This window comes from Centroberyx gerrardi, chromosome 1 (genome assembly GCF_048128805.1).
Source record: "Centroberyx gerrardi isolate f3 chromosome 1, fCenGer3.hap1.cur.20231027, whole genome shotgun sequence".
Taxonomy (NCBI): Eukaryota; Metazoa; Chordata; class Actinopteri; order Beryciformes; family Berycidae; genus Centroberyx; species Centroberyx gerrardi.
The window spans coordinates 23,634,399-23,657,218 of record NC_135997.1 but is presented as its reverse complement, the minus strand read 5'-3'; the positions used below and the strand labels follow the sequence as shown (position 1 = coordinate 23,657,218).

General features: G+C 41.4%; 1 protein-coding gene across 2 annotated transcripts in view; it reads right to left on the bottom strand.

The window, feature by feature from the left end:
* Positions 1-1,157: 1,157 nt before the first annotated feature.
* Positions 1,158-22,820, bottom strand: part of LOC139920940 (RNA polymerase II elongation factor ELL2-like) — a 30,531-nt gene continuing 8,868 nt past the window's right edge. Inside the window, exons 3-12 of one of the 2 annotated variants that reach the window (XM_071911045.1) lie at positions 14,162-14,289; positions 12,616-12,779; positions 9,949-10,193; positions 7,620-7,744; positions 5,350-5,464; positions 4,639-5,125; positions 3,782-3,833; positions 2,841-3,012; positions 2,573-2,617; positions 1,158-1,529 (exon numbers count right to left, since the gene is read on the bottom strand). In XM_071911045.1, the coding sequence (XP_071767146.1) occupies positions 1,419-1,529; positions 2,573-2,617; positions 2,841-3,012; positions 3,782-3,833; positions 4,639-5,125; positions 5,350-5,464; positions 7,620-7,744; positions 9,949-10,193; positions 12,616-12,779; positions 14,162-14,289 (1,644 nt within the window). In that variant the 3' untranslated portion in view covers positions 1,158-1,418. The remainder of the gene's footprint in view (positions 1,530-2,572; positions 2,618-2,840; positions 3,013-3,781; positions 3,834-4,638; positions 5,126-5,349; positions 5,465-7,619; positions 7,745-9,948; positions 10,194-12,615; positions 12,780-14,161; positions 14,290-22,820) is intronic. The other variant, XM_071911047.1, reaches the window with a different exon arrangement.

Genomic DNA, 22,820 nt, shown 5'->3' with positions numbered 1-22,820 from the left:
AATCAATTCAGACAGAGACAAAATATACAATATATTATGTAAGGTGAGCCTTTCATCTATTCACAAGCTCTCCCACCTTGCTCTTGTAGCTGCTTGCATACAAACACTTTGATCCAACATGACATGACGCTTCAGGCTGAGGAGAGCAGAATAACACATCAAAAACACAGGGCAGAAGAAGGCGGCTTAAAATAAATACATCAGTAGTTCAAAGCATAAAGAGAGTGAGAAAGAAAGACACTTATGTTCATTGTTTGGAAATACTTAAAACTAGACGTGGTGCTGATGTGGTGCTGATTAACAATGTCAATAACTGTTGTGGGGAGGCAAAATTTAAATGTCTTTCTCCACCAAATTTGTGCGTCAGTGATCAAGGCAACTGCCCGTTTGGTCCCTTAACTGCTATTCAAAAGTAAGGGGAGTGGTTAATAAATACTTTCTATTTCTGTGATAAACTTAAGCGCAAGAGTCCCTCCACCTAACCATGAATACACACATTCTTCAACACATTGTAGCATTTCTATGTGCACCGCAGCTCGTACATATTCATCCAGTTCAATATTATCCAATGCACTGCTCACTGGATTCAGCTGCTTTCAAACGGTCCGTTACCGTTACAAGAACGCAAATTTAGTGTACAATATATTAAGACCACATGCTCTACCCATGAAATACACTGACTAGGTGAAAGCTTTGGCCCCTTACTGGTTGCTACTTTTAATCACGAAGAGGAGATGTAGATGTAGGGCAGGAGACAGATTAAAGAAGCAATAAAACAACTGAGATACAGGATCTGCAAAAAGGCAGTAATTCAATGTTAGGCTTGTGGTCCTAGTATTTTGTACACTCTTTGTATGCTGCATATCGGCTGAGTCTGAATTAATCTTTAACTGGAAAACTTGCCTTAAGCAGTGTTCCAGTTAACGAAGATGTATGCCACATGTGTCCATAACAGGGTGAATAAGTTAAAGTCATATTTGCTACCTTTTACATACTTCCAAGGACATGGCCGACACTGACATTGGTTTTAACAGGGCGACAGGACAAAAACCACGACAAATGAGATTGTTTTGTCACGGTATTACGATTTGCACACAAATCCTTTCTGAGATGACTTTGAATGTAAAATCTCAGAAGCGCCGAGACAATTTTCTTCCCTCACTTGGACTTTTCATGTCAATATGACAGCAGTGATCACTTTGAAACAAACAGACTTACAAAAACCACAAGGAAGTCTGCTGCTGTCTTTTAACCATCAGCGGTCACAGCGGCAGCCTGTGTCGAACCGTTGCAGTCTCATCCCAAAGCTCTGATCGGGCTCTAAAGTGAAAACGCTTCTTTTTTTCAAACCTATGTTCTTTATACAAATCAGGGCCTCCCATCTCAAAACATCAGTGGTCAACACATAAGAACCAATGCTATGAAGAGGCCTGAGTGACATCGTAGTCTGCGATGAGCTGTTTTATGTGGGACAGTTTCTCATGGAGATATTCACAGCGCTTCTTCTCTTCCCGGTAGCCTGGGAACTTCTGCAGAGACAGGAGAAAGCATTAGAATCACAGCTTTTCACACTTGTTTTCCCCTGGGGGACCAATTTTTTAAAAGACTCTTATTGTCAGCACATGATTTGTGTGCACTAAGCAAAGTAAGGCGTAATAGCGGATGACGTGTGAAATATTTAAATGGATGATGCAGAGACTAAGAACCACATGAAGCAAAGTGCAAGAAGGTCCATTCAAATCTAATCAAATTGAACATACACCTTGAAGGGTTTCATCCTCCTTCTACTCTGGCCAACTGCCAAAAACATTAACAATAAGGAGTGTTCATTCATATTTCCTTGTACTGAAAGTTACTTGAGCTTAGTTCACTGCTGACTTTAAAGGAGATAATACCTTTGTAACTTTCTGCTGTTTAGCAACAGGTGCCCATATGCTGCTTCAGCAAGGATAATGTTTTATGCATTTCCAACACCATACGGAATAAACACTGCACCTATAAACGTATAATTGCTTTGCCAGCTCTATCCGGTTGTAACCAGTTGATGCCAGAGTGAGAGGATCATAATTTTGTGGTTACCTTGTAACAACAGGACAGGACATGCTAGTTTTCAAACTAGTGCTTTCATGAGCCTTGATCACTAACTCTAACCACTAACCATTTTGAGCATCTTGAAAGACCATTTAGTCATGGCATTGATATGCTAGCATAGGGATGTGGATGTGATGGAATATTGGCAACACATTGATTTAGAAAGGTGATCAAACAGCTGCGTCTGTATTCTGCAAGGACATTGTTTTTTGTGTTTTTGCCACCATTATTAAAAAAAACATGACAGTGCAATTTGAACAGGTTTTGTTCCTTAGGATTTGTTCTCATTCTGCTCTACAAATTCTAAATTTCCTTTCTTGGATTTCTTTGCATATCATGTAGATGTACAAGATGGAGTGAGGTAGATTGCAGCACAGATTAGCATACAGAGCTACATTTCTTCAAGGAGTTTGAGGCACGATGCAGTAAAAGGCAAAATAACTTGAGCCATTTAAATGACAGCAAATGTGCTATGGCTTACCTTTCTATACTTCTTGTACTTCTCCAGTATTTGGTCTTCCATTATCTAAAATGGTACAAAACACAGTTCATTAAACAGGAAATATTCAGGTAACTTCAGGTAACAAAAAACAAATCCCACCACAAATCAGCACTGTGAGCCTAGACAATAGCAGTGTGTGTGCATGCTTGCATTTAATATGCGCATCTATATTGTTTAAAGCCCGGTGGCTTTACAGATTCACCTGAACATAAATAAATCATTCAGATGTATGAGCGCACGTGTGTACCTTGTACTCTTGTGTGCCAGGGGACAGGCTCTTGATCTTGGATCCCAGCTGAACAAACATGTGAGTGATGGTGGCGATCCTGGAGTGGAGGTCTTTGTACTCGTCATACTCTGCACAGAAGTCGTCCTGATACCTCTGACGCTGCTCCACACTAGTTATGGTGCTGTATGTACTAAACAGAGAGACATGGACAAACTCCTATTTATACAGATAGCCATGACGCACTTGTGACGTTATGTTGAATAACATCACAGGAAGAATCAGTCTTAGCCTATCATATTGATCAATTGGGACCAATTATTGTATAATGTGGAATAACATCGACACCTAAATCCTTCTTCCTCCATTATTTTTGTCCTGCTAAAAGTGATCAGGATAATTGTTCTAGTCTGTAATTATATCTTTTTTGATTTTTTTTTAAGCTGAACTATCTCAAAGAGACTAGTTCTATTAGTCTGTTTTATTTCCATTTTGTGTTGTACCTTTTTTTTCACACAAGGTGGCAACAAAGTGCCATACTGTTTTTATGTTACAGTGGTACCACTTGATAAATCTCCCTTCATGCATTAGCACCACAGACAATTCTTGAATTTTCCAGTAGGACCAAAGTATACTGTATAATAAAAATAAAACAAAACAAAACAAAACAACAAAACCTCTAATGTCTCTCTACTAACTAGTCAAGAGACCATTTGTTTTTGACCATTCAGCAGAAAAGAGCAAATTGATCTGATTTTTCCAAATAATTACTGTTGGGGATGGAGCAGAAGTAGTAGTAGTATGCAGCAGTAGCTCAGCAAGCATGCTCATCTAAGCCTGCTGTTTGCCATCAACACATTCAACAGCCAACATATTCTAAATGTGTTAAAAGACAATTGTGGCAGTGACAGCATGTGGGACAACCAAAACAAAATCATCATAAATCATCTGTTTACACTCACAGCACGTAATCCGGCTTTTCCTCGGAGGCCACAGCATTTGTGATGTCAGGATCTGAAAAATGCACCGAGACAAGGCAAACGACATTAGCCCGAGCCAACTCAATACAGCCATCCCAATGACACTTTGTCATTGCCTAAATGCTTAGCGGTGTGTTTTTGTTTTGCTTCAGGTCAGTGTGTGAGTGTGTCTGCCCGCCCGCCCGCCCGCTTGCCTCTGTGCAGACGAGCTAAGAGCCCGCGGGTATCAGGAGACAGCTCGGCTTAGAGACCTAATGCACTGCTCGAGCTGTTATTGAGTCAATCAGCCACATAACACACTGAGGACTCAGGAGAATGGGCTTAAGGGAGCAAACACAGACGGGCTTATGAGATAATACTATATAAGTGCACCAATGGCCAGTCAAACAAACACTCGCTCAAGAGAGAGACCACACACACAGAATTACCACTGGTCATCTGCTCGAAGCCTGTGTGGTAACGTGTTATTTTGTAGCCCTGTGTGCATGAGACTCACTCAGGGAACAAGTCGGTTCACAGCCAGATGATAACAAAGGGTGTTTTTTAGGGGTATGCCAACTGCCATATGATACAATATAATATTCACACGAAAACAGTCCCAGTCTGGAAGCAATAAAGTGATATCTCCGATCTGCTACCAAGACTCACATGGGAGTCAACGTAATGCACAAAAGGAGGAAAGAATCTAGCTTTAAACAGGAAATGTGAACATGGTGCAAATTTCTAAACACTTACCCCTCAATACTACATCACTGTGTTGGTATTAGCCTGTGAGCAAACATGAAAAATGGAGGCAAATCTGTGATCAAAAGGAAAAGGTTATGTAAAGAGGCCCTTACTGTCAAGTTTGTCAGGGTTCTGCTTGAGATCAGGACTGGTCTCCAACCATTCACTGCTCTGGTTGTCTTTTAACCGCTCCCTCTCCTTGTCCTTGTGCTTTTTAGATTTCTTCTTTCTGTGCTGGCTGTTGGCGAGTTGCTGGTGTGTGCAGTTAGAGTCAGCCTGCGGCAGCTGGTGGCTGCTCCCTTTGGGTGCTGGCTTCCCGGTCTCCGACACAGGTGTGTCAGAGGAGCTGGACAGTTTGTGCATAGGTGGGAAGCCATTTTGGCCCCCGGGGAAGCCATTTTGGTTCCCAACATGGTTACTTGTCCTTTGAAACTCTGTTTTTGTGTGGAAACTGGGGTTGAGGGTGGGAGGTGCATTGTCTCGTCCTCCTTTATTGTTTAAGAGTCCGTTTACAGGTGGCTGCTGTTGCAGCCTCTGGTCTGCCAGTCTTTGTCTCTTAACTGCTAGGCTTTCCAGTGGGTCCAAAGGCACTGGGCGTTTCTGGGAGAGAGAAAATGAAAAAAAAAAAAAAGGAGAACAACCTTTATCTCTCAAATTATACATTAATGTTTCCATACAATACCTAAGCACAGCTTGCAAAAATAGCTTGTCATTCTGATGCTGATGTTAAGTTAAACATAACATACAAGATACTATCCCAAAACAATCAAGTTCATACATAGTAGTCACTTTCACAGATATTCAGAAAAACAAGGTGGATTTACCACTGCAGGATTTTTCCCTGTGCTGTGATGCAGTGTCGAATCCTCTGAAGTTTTCTGTACAGATTGGTTTGCTTGGAGATTCCTTGATTGGCTGGTGTTGTGCAGCTGCAACTTCCTGTAAAACAGGAGGGAAGGACATGGCAATTGGGAGACCAGACAAATAGATATTTCATATGTGCCATTTCAAAACATTACACTGTACTTGGTGTCACTGCAAAGGTATGGGGCTTTACAGGTGAACGAGTAAAAGTAAGCATGCAAATGCTATACAGCTACGGTGTGTAGCAGGTACATGCAGGCTCTGTTTGGTGGTGTTGAGTAGCATCTGTAGAGAGAGTTGTGGACGAGGGAGAAAGAGATGGGAGCCACTAAAGCTCTGTCACGCTAGTGGGAAAAGACAACAGTCATACCTGTCAAGATGCAAGTCACCATGTCCAGCAATTCCCATTTTTATTTTGTTACCACCAACCCTATTTTGTCATTCATGATAATTACCATTGTCAGCACTAATGAATAGTTGTTGAAGGTACTGTAGACATTGATGATGAAATTATGTCTGGTACTTGCTTTGACTTATTGTTATTATTCTGAGGCAGGTCTATTTTTTTACAGAGTCTGATGATTTGTACATGGTTATGTTTTTTCTTTTTCCTCTAAGGATTTTGATAACTTGATTGTTGCCTGCAAAACAAGGCATTGTGAAAACGTCAGAAAAAGCCATTCCAAAACCTATTGGCAGGATATTGTATTTAAGTAGCCTATGGACCCCACTGTGTGAGATGAAAAATTCATTTTGATCTGAGATTTTGTTGTAGACAGCTCCATTAAGTATAAAAACCAAAACTAGATATAATTTACTCTGCAGTGACACCAAAATAAGACACTCTTGTGACCAAATACGGTAATTTATTGTTCCACAATTCAGAAGTGGTGTGAGGTAACATGGTCATTTCTGTAGGACGGCCTTATAAACAAAGTTTTAAAAACCATTTGACTGTTCCTGTAGTGAAAAGATCCCCAGGCCACAGATGGAAGCTCCGCCCTATAATGGGCTGCAGGGCAGAGTGATAAAACAGCGGTTCAACAGTAAAGCCCTGTGCTTAAAGCCTGAGCAGCAGTGGAGCAGTGAAACACACCCGCCTCTCTCACCAGGGGGACAATGTTGTTGTGATACTTGGGCCAGGATATGATAAAAGCGGGTCTCTTAATGTTTTGATTTGAGACCGCTATATATTATGATTATCTATTGTGTTTTTCTTGGACTGCTGTTGGACTATTTTTCTTTTCTGCGAATGGAATCATGTTCCTTCAGGCAATGAAATGTCCAAATTAATTATACAGAGACAGCACAGAGCCATAAACCAATTACTTGATAAAACTCAAGATCTTTCGGATTTTAAAGCCCTTTCGTAAAGGACCTTTTACCATCTAAGAACATCATGTGATCGAGCACTATAACTGGGTCTTACATTAATATCCTTGAAATCCAATTGAAACTAGAAGGCACTCAGAGAGCACAAACCTCCGCCAATGCTGAACAACTCTTCAACTTGCTGTTACACCCAAAGGCATCATTCCTACCACTTAAATTTTAAGTTAAATTGATTTCTTGACCCTGCAAACATACCCTTAGGATTTGGAATGAAGTCTCTATCTCTATTCATTTCATAGTTATGGCTAATAAAACATGATTGTCTAATGGTGGAAATCCCAGCTCTGGATCTAATCAATTTTTCCTTGGCCCAAGGCCTATCTGTCCACCAAATTTCATGGAAATCCTTTCATTAGTTCTTGAAATATGCTGCTGACAGACAAACAAATATACATAACCTCCTTGGCAGAGGTAAATATCAATACTTGGCATTAGTGTGTTGATATAATATTGTGGGGGAAAGTATTGCAATACTTTTATATTATTTTTCACATTTACCAAAGGTGATGGGTTGCAGCTAAACACCTCATTCCTTAAAGCTGCAATATTCAACCTTTTGCCTTGAGTCAGTGAAGAATATAGTTAGTCCCACCCTCCTCCTCCTGGTGTTCACTCCAAAATGTCCCCGACATTATTGAAAATCCAATATCAGACAAAGCGGGGGATTTACATACGGGGTCACAGACAAACACATACTGATAAGGGATGAGGTATAATATATCCTATTTATTTAATGCCATTTTAATGTGACAAAAGTTGAATATTGCAGCTGTAACATGTATAATTTAAAAAAAAGGAAATGCAATTAATAATTTGTTGTAACAGAGCCTCTACCCACCTGGCCAGCAGCCTGCTGATCATCTGCCTCTCCTCCTCGGCGTATCCCGGCCAGTCCCTCTGCACATGCTTGTAGAAGTCGTCCCTCAGCAGGTAGCTGCTGTCTTTGGGATTCACTTTGGCCACCTGAAACACATGGTACAGCGCAAGGTAACTTTCAGCTCTCATTACAAGTCTTTCACTCATACCAGAACATAAGAGAGCAGATAGTTTTCCCATATCTACGTATTAAACAGCCATATCTGGGACATGTAGAGTTAAAAATCTGAGGCTTTGTTCCTGTGTGATGCTGCCTTAGATTACCTGAGTTCACTTCATGGCGCTTCTCAACATCCGTCAGAAGTAAAAATACAGTTTTACCAGCAATTGTCCACATTAATGCAGGAACATAAAACACTTATTCCCTAAATGGGGATGTTTTGAGCCACAATTAAATAGTGGGCTATTTTTACAGCGTGTCATGTGTTTACTGCTGTACTGTTTCCACTGCATCTCTATTACCAGTCTTCAAAGTAGCAAACTTCTTATATACAGTAATGGGTCTATTTTGTTTGTAGTGCGTCTTCATTTTTGTTAGATACCATCATGTTAAGCTGTTATTTCTCAACATACAGTGCACACCCCAGCTTTGATCCTTCAAATCAGTCCAATGAGTATTAATTCAACTGATGAATTATTCAGAAACACTCGCATGCATAATATCAGGATAATTAGCCACACTTTTCAATTATTGATGTTTTTTTTAATTTTGTCCCTCCAGAAAAACAAAACTACCGTGCAATTTTCTCCCAGTCGTTTCACAACAGTATTTACAATAACAGATTTAACCACACTCTCAGAGAGGATGTGTCAATTTACACGTGTGTCGAGTTAGAGACAACAAACCTTGTGCCACTGTCAACACATCATCTGTTAGAACCTCTCATCTAGCTGTGGGCCAGTATCTAATTTTCAGGCTACTGTTATCTTGACCAAAAATATCCAAGTAAATGGTATCATCACAATATTCACCAAAATAAGGTGAAAATTGCGATTAGTAAAATCACTTCCTACCATTGTTCTGCCTTGTAAAAACAGATTTATACTTAACATTTGATTTAAATATACCCATATTTCTACATTGAAAACCATACTGATTATATTGCAGAATTTACATTGTACATTGAAATAGTACACTCAATATGTCTAAACTCTATAGTCATGTTGTCTGAAAGAGAAAAATTAGTGAGGGTGTCAGTGGGCTTTTTTTTTTTTTTTTTACCATGGTGCGAAGTTAAATGAGTAGTACTGCCCAGCCATGCTAGCAACACATATCAACACAATATGCATTTTTGTTAGGTCAAACACGTACTGTCACTACCATGACTCATGGATGTGTTGAAAGTGGCACATTCTTTCTCAGAGCGCAATATTCCTGAAAAGCAGAACTACTTTTCTCCGAATCTGAGGTTCCCATCTGAGAGTCTCCCCACGCAGGCCTTGGGGCTTTCTCTCTCACAGTGACGACTTTAGCCTCCTCTATAATCTAGCCAGACTGCATTTCTCTGAGGACATCCATCTTTCAGAGGCCTCCTGACAGAGCCGACCCACCCCACAGCAAACACAATCTCAGCAGAGACAATTACAGTGCCGACCTAATTACACAAACACACGCAAACACACACACACACACACATAACGCCACAAAAACCACATGTGCATGCACACAGAAACAGGCGTGAGGGCCAGCAAGCATACAAACACGCACCCACCCACCCACACACACACACACACACATGAATGTCCAAGCACACACAAACATCATTTAGGAAGTAGTCAAAAATGTATACAGGAAAACAGCATACAGTAAACAGCTCTAAATTAGATCACCATTTCAATTAAAGCATGACTGGCCCTTTGCTTCACTCAGTACAAGATTATATGTTTGCATGCCATGCAAACAATTTCCCCTTCTGCCCCTGTATAGCTGGTACTTGGACTTCTACTTTTCAGATCCTGAGTCAAATGGGCTCAAAGGGCAGATTTTCTCTTGCCGTGTAAAGCCTGTGTGTGTGTGTGTGTGTGTGTGTGTGTGTGCGCACTCTTATGTGTAGGTAATCAGTATATGTATAGGCCTTATATGCATGTGCGCACACACAAGCAACAATGTGCCTACAATATTTATCTAGATGTATACACGCGTGTCTTAAGAGTGTGTAGGTCGTGTAAATGTACAAAACCTGTGTGGGTGGGTGTTCCCACATGCTACCATTTGGGCATGATGTGTCTGTTGAAAATGTAGTGTGTGTATGTCTGTGTTTGTGTGTGAGAGAGCATCTATTTGTGCGTACCTCGTCCAGCACGGCGCCCAGCTCGGCCTTGTCCTTGGGGCTGGCTCTCTCCCTTTCCAGCCACAGCAGCAGCTCTGGTTTCCTGTAGGGTTTGAGAGCCAGCAGGTGGATGATGCGCTCCCTCAGGGGCTTCTGGGTCGGCGGGGCCACGGTGCCGTTCCGCCGGTTGTTGGGAGAGTGCTTATGGAAGCTGCTGTCTGATGCAGACAGAGGAGCGGGCCTCTTCTGGAACTTGACGCATTTACCTGGACACACAGGAAGACCAGATGGTGAGCAGGAACAGGAGGGTTACTGTCAAAATGCAATATGATACAGATTACCTGCTCTAACTGTAATCAGTAACGGAATTCATGAATAACTGAAACTGAAACTCAGTGATGCGATCTGATTCATTTCTTTTAAATCAGTTACTTTTGGATCACCTTCCCCTAAACTCTACAGAACATGAAGTAAAACTGACAATTTCTATGCACATTGTATGAAATATTTGTCTCTATAAATTTTACAACGAAAACACCTTCTTTTACTTCAAACATGTGTCTCAGTACATTTTCAGAGTTTTCTCTGACATTTAGAGAGACTTTGGCTTAAGCCTACTGGAACTAATTCAGAAGCCCTGAGCAAGGAAAATTCACTCCTGGAACTCACTGAAATGAAATGTGTCACGCAAACACAAAACACAGAACATTTCACATTCTCATGTTGGTGGTCAGAACAAGTACTGAGATGTGACACTTCAGAGTTCAAGACAGAGAAAAGGCCTGAATTTTAAACCATCACCCACGCCAGCACTGCATTCACCTGTTTAGGTGGCCGCACAAACCGGCCAACTGGCTGACTAATGGGAAAACATTTAGCAAAAGATATATTTTAATTACATTTTTCCTCAGGTGTCATGTTCATGCGTTTGAGTGGCTATTAGTCTTTCGATGTAACTGCCCACTCATCGTTGCTGAGGTCCCTGCTCAGACGGACAGGGCAGCTAGGATATGTTAGGGCAGTGAAAGCCATCTCTCTCTGCTAATCCCATTACACGTTAAGCTGTGCTTTGAAGGTCAGAACGGGGCAGTGGCACGGGAAAAGAAGGCTCAGCACCACAGAAGTATGTGCTGCCAGGAGATAATAACGCTATCCATTATCATTAGTCTACTACCTGCCATTAAATCATCATAAAAAAACACTAAATTACGTAAGAATTATGGTGTGGGATGTATGGAGTGTCAGAATGTGTGCTCTATGGGTTTTGGCATGCCTGATAATATGTACTGTGTGTTTTTGAGCACCTCCTGAGGCAGAGAAGGGAATGCAGAGCGCTGATATTAAATGTGTCCCTATGGGCACATACGTATGTTGCAAAGTCATCGTCACCTAAAGACCTGATGTTGCACAATACACCCCATCTAAAACTGGCCTGAACCGCCCGGAGCAAAAGCTTCCCTCCTTTCTGCAGCTCCAGCACTGACAGGGGGGTCTACAGTCATGCCAAGAAACAATATTGCATAATCACACCAAAGGTTGGAGAGGAATACAAAAAAATTTAAATTAAAAGAGAACCACAGCTTGCTTGCCAGTGTATGTCTCTCCACATATGATTGATTTATGGTAGCCTAGGTGATAGACATAATATGAAAACAACATCATATGTTCATAGGCTGTGAGCAGCTTTTGCAGTATATCATCACTGGCTGTCACTGAGATATGGCTCCACTGAAATCAAGGAACTGTATTGATTGAATACAGACTAAACAGAGTTTCTGGCAAACATTGCAAGAAATTTATTAGAAATTGTGGCAAAAGTTAAATGTTGCAGCAAAACTGCAAATCACCTGCCAATTTATGCAATTTAGCTTTGTGGCAAACCTCTAGCTAACTTTTTTTTATTATTATCAGAAGTTCAGGGTATATTTGCAAAAATAGACAGCTATTGCTGCACAAGCTTTCAGCCAGTTCAGCAAACTAAATAGTTTCCTGAAAATATGCTACAAACTAGCTCCAAGTTTGAGCAGCAAACTTTTCCTTTTTGTAAGCCAAAAAGGTACATCATTTCTTTCTGAAGACATCTTTCTGCAAACTAAATGGGAAGAAGCTGGCTTTGAATCTAACCTTGGCCCGCTACCTGCAGAGGTGGTGGTTTAAGGACAGATGCTGTTGACTTTTAACAATACAAAACTTCCCTTTGGCCAAAGCCATCTTCAAAAAAGCTACATTTACGCTTGTGTAATTTGGGCACAACAGCGAGATGACAACCACAAACTAAAATAAGAGTGCAAAAGTAACAAATATAAGAGCTAGTGTTAGCCTTGGACCCTATTTACACAAGCAAAAAATATGGCTTTCACATCTGGTTTCATAGAGAGCTCTAGCAGAACAGAGATGTTTGTGCCCATAACAAGGAAAATTTTGGCTCACAGTTTAAAGGTCATGATAACATTATACAATTTCTCAGGCAATTAAAATATTCCTTTAATTATTTAACTTTTATTACAACTATTATATTTCTATTTTTGTTCCTTACATCACCTTGTGTTACCTGCATCCCATTTGTTAATACCTTTCTAAGCTGAAGGCCCTTTTGCCCTTTGCCCACAAAAATGTACCCATGTATGTATGTATATGTGTGACCACATTTTTGCTCTGGTCCCAAGAGGCCTCTAGAGGAAGTCTTACTCGGATGCGTGGCTCCAGGTTTGATCTCAATGGCAGAGCGGCTCCAGCTGTCCTTCTCCACCTGAGACATCCTCTCCCGGGTCATCTGGTAGGAGTCGTCGGTGGCGCACACTGTGATCTTGTCCTGGATGCTGCCTTGGCCTTCCAGCTGCTCGCGGCCCTCGCTGCAAAACAAAACAAACAGTCGTATAGGACCTCAGGACTTTCTGCAGGCTAAAGGCCAGCCCCCCTATACACTTTACACTGCCAAGACATAGTCCCGTAAACTAGCTTAGAGCAGAAGGCAAACAGACTCCATATAGCATAATGTGGCTTTGTGGTCGAAGCCGGCTAAGACAGGCCTACGGTTATGTTACGTCACTGTCCAGATATAGCCCTCTAGCTCGCTAGTTCAAAGCAGGATAGAGCCTGTGGAAAACCACCAGGATTAGCTTGGCTCCTGACAGCACAGTTACAAAACAAGACCCATCTTGGACAGAAGTAAAAGGTTTAATACTTGAACCTGGACTGCATTGGTGCTGTAAATAAATTAGTGATTCCCAGTGCTGCCAAACACACTTTCTCCCATATTACATAAATAAGAGCTTTCTTTCAAGTTCTGGTAACAATTCTAGTATTTTCCACTAAACCATTATAAAGACCTAAACATTGTCCATTCCTCCTCTTTATCCTGTAAATATCAAAACAAGCAGCAGGCAGAGAGAGCAAGATCTTTGTCTCCGTTGTCCAGGGTCGCCCCCACGCCAGAGCTGGACCGAGGCAAATAAGCCCAGTGTTTGTGATGTTGCTCTTGGCTCCAGCGGCTGACTGGAACCAGAACTAGCTAGAGTTCAGACCACAGCTCGGCAGCTGGCAGCGGGAGGCAGCACCAGAGCATGACCCTCTGTCTCCCTGCATGGCCACTCCACAAACAAGGCCTCACAGGTTCCAGTAATGAGAGGGTCCGCCCAGAAATATACAGGAAATTACAATTGCCTGGTCCTGCGCACAACAAACAGTGCGCTCACTGACTCTCATGATGACTTAGGCGACGTGGTTACAGAGAGAGACATGAGGATCCATGAAAAAGAATGTGATGACCTTTGGACAAGACACAAAGCTATCATTTGGGGTCACATGTGCCACAACAGCTGACCACATCAAAGCCTTGTGTCTAAAAATGTTGTGACACAAGGGTCTGGAAGCTTTTCCAGCCTCCACTGATTCAGTTATTTTTTGTATTTTTAGAGCCAAATTTTGCTGACTGGAATTGTGCTCAGCAATATATTAATCATTCTATAAGGAAGCATTGTTGGAAACTATTGGGACCTTGCTGATTTATGTGGCAAAATTATTTCTAGATGGGTGGCCCTGGACCCGGGCAACCACTGGTGTCCCATTTAGCCCGGTCTGATCTAGGACCAGAGCTGGGTAAAAATAGTGGCTGAATTCCATTTGAAAAAATGTAGGAGGACTTGATTTATCTCATCTTGCAAGGAGCCCTTTAATTATTTGGCAACATAATGAGACTCTGATTTACAAGTCTCTCTACTGCTTACTTCCATACCTCGAAACATATTGGTGGATGCAGTCGAAGCTGGCTTGAGGTTGGTCTTTGCTGTCGCTGGACAGGTAGAAGGAGAAGAGGCGCAGAGCAGAGGGCGACTCTGGAGTGGGAGCTGGGATCTTAATGTACTGAGGAGGAAAGAGGACAGCAAAACGTCAGTCTCCTATAAAAGCACATGCGTACACCAGCAAACATATAGACACACTTTTGCTAAAGCTGCATGTGCACACACACACAAAAACACAGAATAAGTTTTATGCACCCACACATTCAAGGCTGCACACACACACAATTATGTATACTGTTGAAAAATGGCTTGGCAGTGTATTTTCACAGGCAGAAGTTCAATGGCAGAAATGCATGTCAATTAGAAGGAATACTATCTGAGTGATTTCTGATCAGTGAAGGAAATTATAATATCCTGCTAACCTGTGGCTGGTAGTTTTTCCAGACTTGGCTAAAGCAAAATAGTCTAGCCAGAATTTGAAGATAATCTTATGAAAATGGTATGATGATAGCAGCTAATTAATGATTTCAGGCTAGCACACAAAGTACATAAGTGCAGTATGCAGCCACCTACTGAAACACTGGCACTCCTCTTCTGGCTTAGTTTTCATACTGATTTATTGGATTGAGTACATTTTTGTCATGATGAAATTTACTCTATTTCTAATCATTTCTCATGATGTTAAAGTTTTGTTTACATTTCTAATGATTTTAATCACGTAAATAAGTGTATTTAATAAGTGTATAAGACCTGTATTTTAAGTTATATTCACAAAGTTCCAAAAAGCTTATCATCAATCTACAAATCAAACTCTTAGAGATAAGATAGATAAGATAAGATAGAAGATAATTTGTGAATATAGCCAACTTAAAATTGTGATGGTAAAAAAATACAACTCTGAATTGAATCTTTAAGATTTTCTCTTGATATATTATAGTCAAAATGCAAAACAACAACATATTCATATTAACATTTAACATTTGCACTTCACACATTTTGCACAAATATCTCTTTGCTCTCTTCTTGCACATCCATTGTATCTGCCACCACCCTTTTTAATTGTCTTGGGATCAATCTTTTTGTATTTGTATGGTATCTGTGTTGTCTGTTCTTGTGCGTTTTTACTGTGCCTGGCTGCAAGCTGAATTTCCCTTGTGGACAATAAAAGTGAACTGAACTGAACGTGCGTCTACATGCACATTTATATTCCAATATTGTTAGTAAATCAGTATGAAAACTAAGCCAGAAGAGGAGTGCCAGTGTTTCAGTAGGTGGCTGCATACTGCACTTATGTACTTTGTGTGCTAGCCTGAAATCATTAATTAGCTGCTATCATCATACCATTTTCATAAGATCATCTTCAAATTCTGGCTAGACTATTTTGCTTTAGCCAAGTCTGGAAAAACTACCAGCCACAGGTTAGCAGGATATTATAATTTCCTTCACTGATCAGAAATCACTCAGATAGTATTCCTTCTAATTGACATGCATTTCTGCCATTGAACTTCTGCCTGTGAAAATACACTGCCAAGCCATTTTTAGTGACCTTAACTGGGATCTGTGTGCTTTTTAACACTCTCATGAAGAAAGAGAATGGTCATATTGTTCTACAGGCTGGACACCGGCCAGTGTTTCATTCCAAAGCCTTAACTTGTCAATGGTTGCCTGACAAGTCTTCAGTGATATAAGGCAACATCTCATGCATCTTTTATTATCTTTCCAACTGTCAACTTATCATAGGGAAAAGCAATTATCTACTCAGCAGAATCTGAGACACAAACTCTCTGATGCCAAATGCATTGTAGCCAAGAACACAGGACCTTCATGGTTATTGCAATCAGCATAAATCAGTGGACCACTTGCAGCCCACTGTAAAAACCAGATATTGAGAAATGTAGTTGTTGGGCCTTCAAGGAATAGTTCAGCCCAAAATTAAAATTGAGTCATTATCTACTCACCCCCCCTCCGTCATCTGAAACGCCATTTTAGTTCGTAGGAAACGCAAACACAGCAACTTGGCTCTAGTCAGTCTCAGTCTTCTCCCAAACTACTGCAGCTAATGGGGCCATCTTTTTTACAGCTCCACTGGTCGCACATAGGAGATAATGAGATGAATATTGGACTTTTGGACCCAAAGTGCAATTGTTTGGCTACAAAACACTTGGATTATGCTGCCAAGCTGTTTGGAGAAATTTAATGGATATTTTATGATTTTTTGGAGCCGTTAAAAGATGTGTCCATTAACTTCAATAGTTTGGAAGAACTACGGGGGCTAACTCGCTGTGTGTTTGATGGACCTATGAGCTTAAATGGAGTTTCAACTGACATGGGAGTGGGTAGATAATGACTGAATTTTCATTTTGGGTTGAACTGTTCCTTTAAGCATTGGAACCGTCCTCCAATACGTTCCTATTGTTTTCATAGCCTAGTGCATCTCAACTCTCCCACTGCATCATGCATGCATGTATGTATATACGTACACACGCACAAGCATAAAAATATTGACCAACCCTTGTATGCGCGCACACACACACACACACACACACACACACACACACACACACACACACACACACACACACACACACACACACACAATCTGGCGTGAGTTTTGGTGTCGCTCTGTAACTTTAAATAAATCTCCCTGGGTAAACAGTGTTTTTAAGAGCCCGCTCCACTGAGGCGTCCATGAGATCCCCTGGCAGACTCAGTGGAGCACAGCAGAGCCAAGGCTGCAACCTCCAGGGCAGACAAATGCACACACACACACACACACGCTGACAGATAATAACAGATCTGGGAAATATAATGACTGGGAAATAAGATTCTACACAGATCTGACCACCAAGTAAAAACACATTGATTGAATCAAAATTCTGTATTTCCTTCTTCGGAGCTCTAGCACCCAGGTCAGAGAAAAGCCGACTCGAGTCTCCCGTAACTCAAAAAGCTACTTTACAAATGTTTTAATTTAGCTTGATGAGAAATAGACTGTTTGCAGCAGAGAGAGAAGAGTTGGGAGAGAGAGTATGTGCTAGTGAGTAAGGAGAAGGAGAAAAGAGCATGGGCGAGAGTGAAAGAGAGAGAGACAAATGGAGAGAGAGAGAAATGGAGAAAGAAAGAGAGATGCCAGCTGGTCAGGAGCGAGTATAAGTGAGTTAAATCCAAATCCCCCGGTCAAAAGTCCCACTGCAGGGGAGATGCACACTCTGTCATCAGAAGCATTCTTCACTGCCTCCTTACACTGGCCGGTGGGTCAGCAGTTTCACAGCAATCCCATTCTTCATGCTGCAGGTAGCCTCGACCATTATTTTTGGGGAGGGGGGCATTTCAGCTCAAAGCAGGAAGTCATCACGGGCCATTTCCCCTACTTTCCCCTTGTCGTGTCCTTCTGCTACTGCTTGGCTCTGGTCTCGCTGTTTTTCAGCCCCAGTTAGCCAACAGTGTCCAGACCCTGTCTAGATTTCCCTGCCTGTGTGTGTATATGTGTGTGTGTGAGTTTGAAATGGCGACTGATGGTTGTGTTATTTTAGTTTTCTCAGTCTTTGTAAGCTGTTTTGGTGTTTCGCAATATGTCAATTGTCACTTTTTTATAATGTCTTTTTATAGAGGGAATATATACCTTTTTACTTTTTATAAATGCTCTGATGACACAATTGTATGTTCTTGCAAAACCCAATAAACAAAGTTTTAAAAAAAAAAGAAAAAAAGAAAAAGAAATGGCGACTGATGATGTACTAAGATTGGCATCCGTAGCAACAACTCTCGACTCTCTCAAAATCCCACAAGGCTTAAGATTGATTCTTTACACGTAAACAGAGACGATGAGAAAATTCTATTAATGAGAAAGTTGGATCATGTGTATTGAAAATTGAATTTTGAGAGGATGCTGATAACCTGACTTTGTTCAGGCTGTGATGGCACGGGGTCAAACTGCAATCAAATAATCACAGATGGGAAGTTTCTGGGAAGAGATTCTGGGTTGTCTACTTTTCTAAACATTATTTTTTAAATGGCATTTCTGTTTGAGAAGGCAGTATACAGCAGACAGGACAATAAGAGAATGAATAATGTCTCACAAAGGTAACTAGATTTGAACCGGCAATTCTGCGAATGCATGATATGCTCCTTAGCCCACAGATTCATCAGGATGCCCCATTCTTTCCTTGTTGTTTTGAAAGTCACTTCAGAATCAGATCTACCTTTCGGGCTTGTAGTGAGCAACAAAGCAACACAGACGTTGACTCTATTCTCTTATCAGCCCGCTGCACATGTCTATACACGCTGGCTTTCACCGCAGGAACTTACACAAACACTCCATCTATGGCCGAACTCAGATAGCACTGGAAGATACACACTAGCCTGCATGTGGCTGCGCAGGTGGATCTCCTTACTATCTGATATACTGTAGTCTGATTTTCAATATAACTGGCTGTGGATCAACATTCAATGAGACTGACTTAAAGGTTGTAGGTTAATACTGCATGCTGTTACTGCATTCAAAATTGCTAATAAAAAGTAATGTCAATTATAATTTAAAATCAAAAGGAATTTATACTGAGCTTGACATAATACAAATAATACTAATACTACGACTAATACTACTACTAACAACAATAATAACAAGCATCATCATCATCAATTACATGCCACATGCAACATAACAATACTACAATGCATCATCATGATGCATCAAAAGTCAAATTTTGGAGACAACCCATCATCACTGGAGAAAAATGCGGCAGTCTATTTTAACCATCCAATTGTTAAAATCTGCTTTCCTGAGCATCCTGTGTGAGAGACAGAGGTAAGTCAGAAAACATCCGTTGCGATTGCACTGGATGGATTATTCTTCACCATGTGACATTTTTGTTTACATTTGACAAGATAATGCGAGTACTTTCATTTTATGACCACTTAGACATAGCCATGAACTTAGTAGTAATAAAACAATGTTAAAAGCTTTGTTATTTCAGCAAGCACTATGGTGATATAAATAAAGATGTCACAGCATAACACTGCCAACACCAAACCCCTTGCTCTTCTTTGTCAGGCCCAACAATCTTAAAACACCTCCACATCTGTCAAAGCAATCTCACTCTCCCGATTGCGCAACTCTGAATCAGTTGTGAAACCAGAGGAACAGCTGGTACTCGGGGTTTTATACAACAAGACTTCTTGTCTCCATTCTCTGCAAACGGAGGTTTGAGATAATCTGTTTAATCCCTACACCAAAAGAACAGGACGTCTCACGAAGAAAAACATGGTTTAGGCCTGGGTTGGAGTCAATTCGCTTTTGATTCAGCAAGTTCAGGAAGTGGATTTTCTTTACAATCCCAAAATTGAAAGGTTCAGATATTCTGAAATAGCAAAATGATTGCTACATCATAAATCACTAGCAGTTTCACTATCCATTTTGAAATGACTGAATTCAGAATGAACCCAAATCCTGCTTTATACCTACTGCTTCATCACTACCTGACCATCCACCTAGCAAATCCTGCTCACATGGATTACTTTACACTGCTCACAGGGTTGATGGAGAGCCCTCTTATTTGTTTTGTGTTCCACTTCTAATGAAATCCAACTCTGCATGAAGAGAGACCAGTATTTCCTGAGTAAAATTCTGGGAAAGCAGACAGATATGACTCTCAGAAATCTGAACAAATGCTATTTCACAGCAACAGAGTATGGGAGCTAATCTGTAAAATTTAAGAGCCAATTCAACAAAGTCATAAAACTAGAAAGGCCTCGTTCAAACCCAACCTTAAATCGCTTTCTCGGTTTACACTAACTGAGAGCCCGAGGTTGTGCAGGGACATTTCAGAAGTATTAGTGCATCTCAGTGCAGAGCAGCCTGTCAGCTCACACATCTCCATATGAGCAAGCCTGAGAGCTTTGCAGATGCAATGGTCACTTCTGGGTGAAAATTAAATGTGTTAAGTAAGTTATGACTGGAATGGTATGCTTACTGAAGCAACATCAATATTTGATGTAAAGCTTGCACCACCCTCAAGCATTAATAAATGAAAAAACAACAAAGACTTGATTCAGAGGAGATCATCAGAGGACATTTTATTTCCAATCTTCCTCTTCACTAACAGCAATAAATAATTGATGGGCTCTGTGTTCATTGGATTGTGCCATGGGCAAGCGCAGGATTCCAGCTGTTGCAAATGCCCAGTCATGCAGTGCAGCCAGAAGCACTTCCTGGCATTTAGCCGGTGACGGCTCTTCCAATGACCTCCACAGGCAGACTCCTGGAGCCCCCGCTGGGCCAACCACAACAAGCACTCTCTCATTCCCAGCCATCGGGCCCCACACCAAAGCCTGGAGCATTCTCCTGAGAGGCGCATATGGCAACTCAAACCCAGAGAGCCGCTCTCACAAAGGACGTGGCACTTAAAGAATTCAACTGACCATGAATAATGAAATATTTATTGTCTGCCTTTCAAGTAAAATATTCAGGGAATCTGTGGGCTGCGTCTGATCTGTGTGATTCGGAAAAGGAAAAAAAGAAAAAAAGGAAATCGCAACACATCAAACATAGGCGAAGTTACTGAGGTGAGTGTAAATTAACTTATCAGCGATGGTCCGTGCTTAAGAAGTGGATGGAGCGGTGGACATTCCCCAACACTTGGGAATGACTTATGACCTCAATAATGCTCAGTGACCCCCTGAGGGCAAAAGGCCAGGGGGTAAAGCTAGCAGGAGCCTGAGTTTGAGGTGATTCAACTCATAATCCTTTCTTTTAACCCAAACCTTGGCCCCCGACGCCTACTCACTCCACACACATCCGCTCCCAGACTAGCCAGGCTTACCCCTACATCTACCTCTGTCTCACTCTCCACATTCCCCATTCTCATTCTAATTAATGCCACTAGGTCAGTCTAGTCCTGGCGGCTCTGTCCTTTCACTGCTTCCTCCTCTATCTTCATCAACAGCAGATATCGGGGGTGAAGTAGGCTCTCGAGCCTCTCCCTTCAACTCTTTTCTCTAGTCTGTCTGTCAGTCTCTCTTTTTCCATAGGTCTGTCTGTCTCCATCCTTCTTTGTCTGCCTCCATCTATGTCCCTCTCTCTCAAATTCCCTCCCCTTGGTAAAAGCCTGTTTGTCCATCTGTCTTCTTTGTCTGCGAGCTTCTCGACCCTCTTTGCTTCAATACAGGTCTATAACCGTCTCTAAACTGTTCGTCTACCTGCTTCCCTCCGTCTGACAGACTCATTTCACATTCTGTAAGTGGAAATTTCCATCAACAACAGAGTCTTCACAGCAAAGGAAAATTATCTGGAGACACATATCCTATATGCAGACTCCCAAATTAGAAGCAAATCACATAGATGTATAGAGAGGGGGAAGCAAGAAGCGGCAGCAATGCTAATGTGCAATTCAGGTGCACAACCCTGAGGAAGTCTACTGTTGTTGGGTGAGATTGTCACAATAATCATGTACTATTGATCAGCATTGCAGACTCTCTGCATATGCTTTCCCTGTGTATGGGATTTTTCCATCCAAAAGTCTTTGTGGACCACATTCAGTAACCAACTGTAAAGGTGAGCAACAGTAAAACACTATCTACAGTACACAAGGGCAGCACAACTAAATGAACCACATTCTTACTGCCATACTGTATGGAATGCTATTATCGTGTTACTGTGTTCACTTGAGTGTTACTTGCTGAAAATCAATTGCCCTCTGCACTAAGAGTGAACTGAAGTGAGTGGGACACTCCCTCTCTGTCTCACACATGCACAAACAGGCACCCTGCCATTCCCTCAGGCCTCCAACATTCTTTGTTCATAATCATACTAGATTAATCACATTGGAAATTAGGTTGAATAAATGTGAAGACATTTCAACTTTTAACCCCACCAATTTATGCAAGGGAATACTGCAGCAGCGGTTGAAGATTTGTTAAGTAGTTGCCTGCAGTCGCCCATGTTTGTGAGCTAAATGGGACCTCTGTGCGAAAACTAGCTGCCGTATTAGTGCGTGAAGTGGGAAACACATCTGTGTGCGTCTGTGCGTGCATTCTGCACGTGTCTGCATGTATGTGAGCATATACTTATTCAGTGGGTATGTGCATGTGTAAGTGTTTCGTTCCCTTTAACTCTCACTTCCTGGAGAGTGTCTGACAGGGGGGGCAGGATCAAAAGGGCAGAGCTACTGGTAGAAAAGATTTTGGTCAGGTTTTACTATGAGCACCATGTTGCCATGTTTCCTCTTGAACTAAATAGTGTTTGCTGCAAATCTGTAACAAACCTCTTTCTCAAGGATAGTACCAGCGCTATCTAGTTCTTATCTCCAGTGGCTAGTGATGACTTTATATCTACTCCACAAATATAGCTCCATCCATTGCCTCAGCAGAAATTTGGAATTGAAACCGACTTACCTAATTCAATTCAACAGACTTTATTCATCCCTGAGGGGCAATTACATTAGCTCCCAATGGCTCCAAAATCCATCAAAATACGGCATTAAGACTTGATTTCTAATTTATAAAAGATATCCATTATTGCGACAACCATGTCACTGCTCGGGTGGAGAAAAACAAGCTTGGAATTTGTTTTAGGATAGAGACCTGTAAGATTCTGAGAAGTTATAAGGTCAGTTTTCATCTTATTAATCTATTTTAGAATTCAGTGTCGTGTTC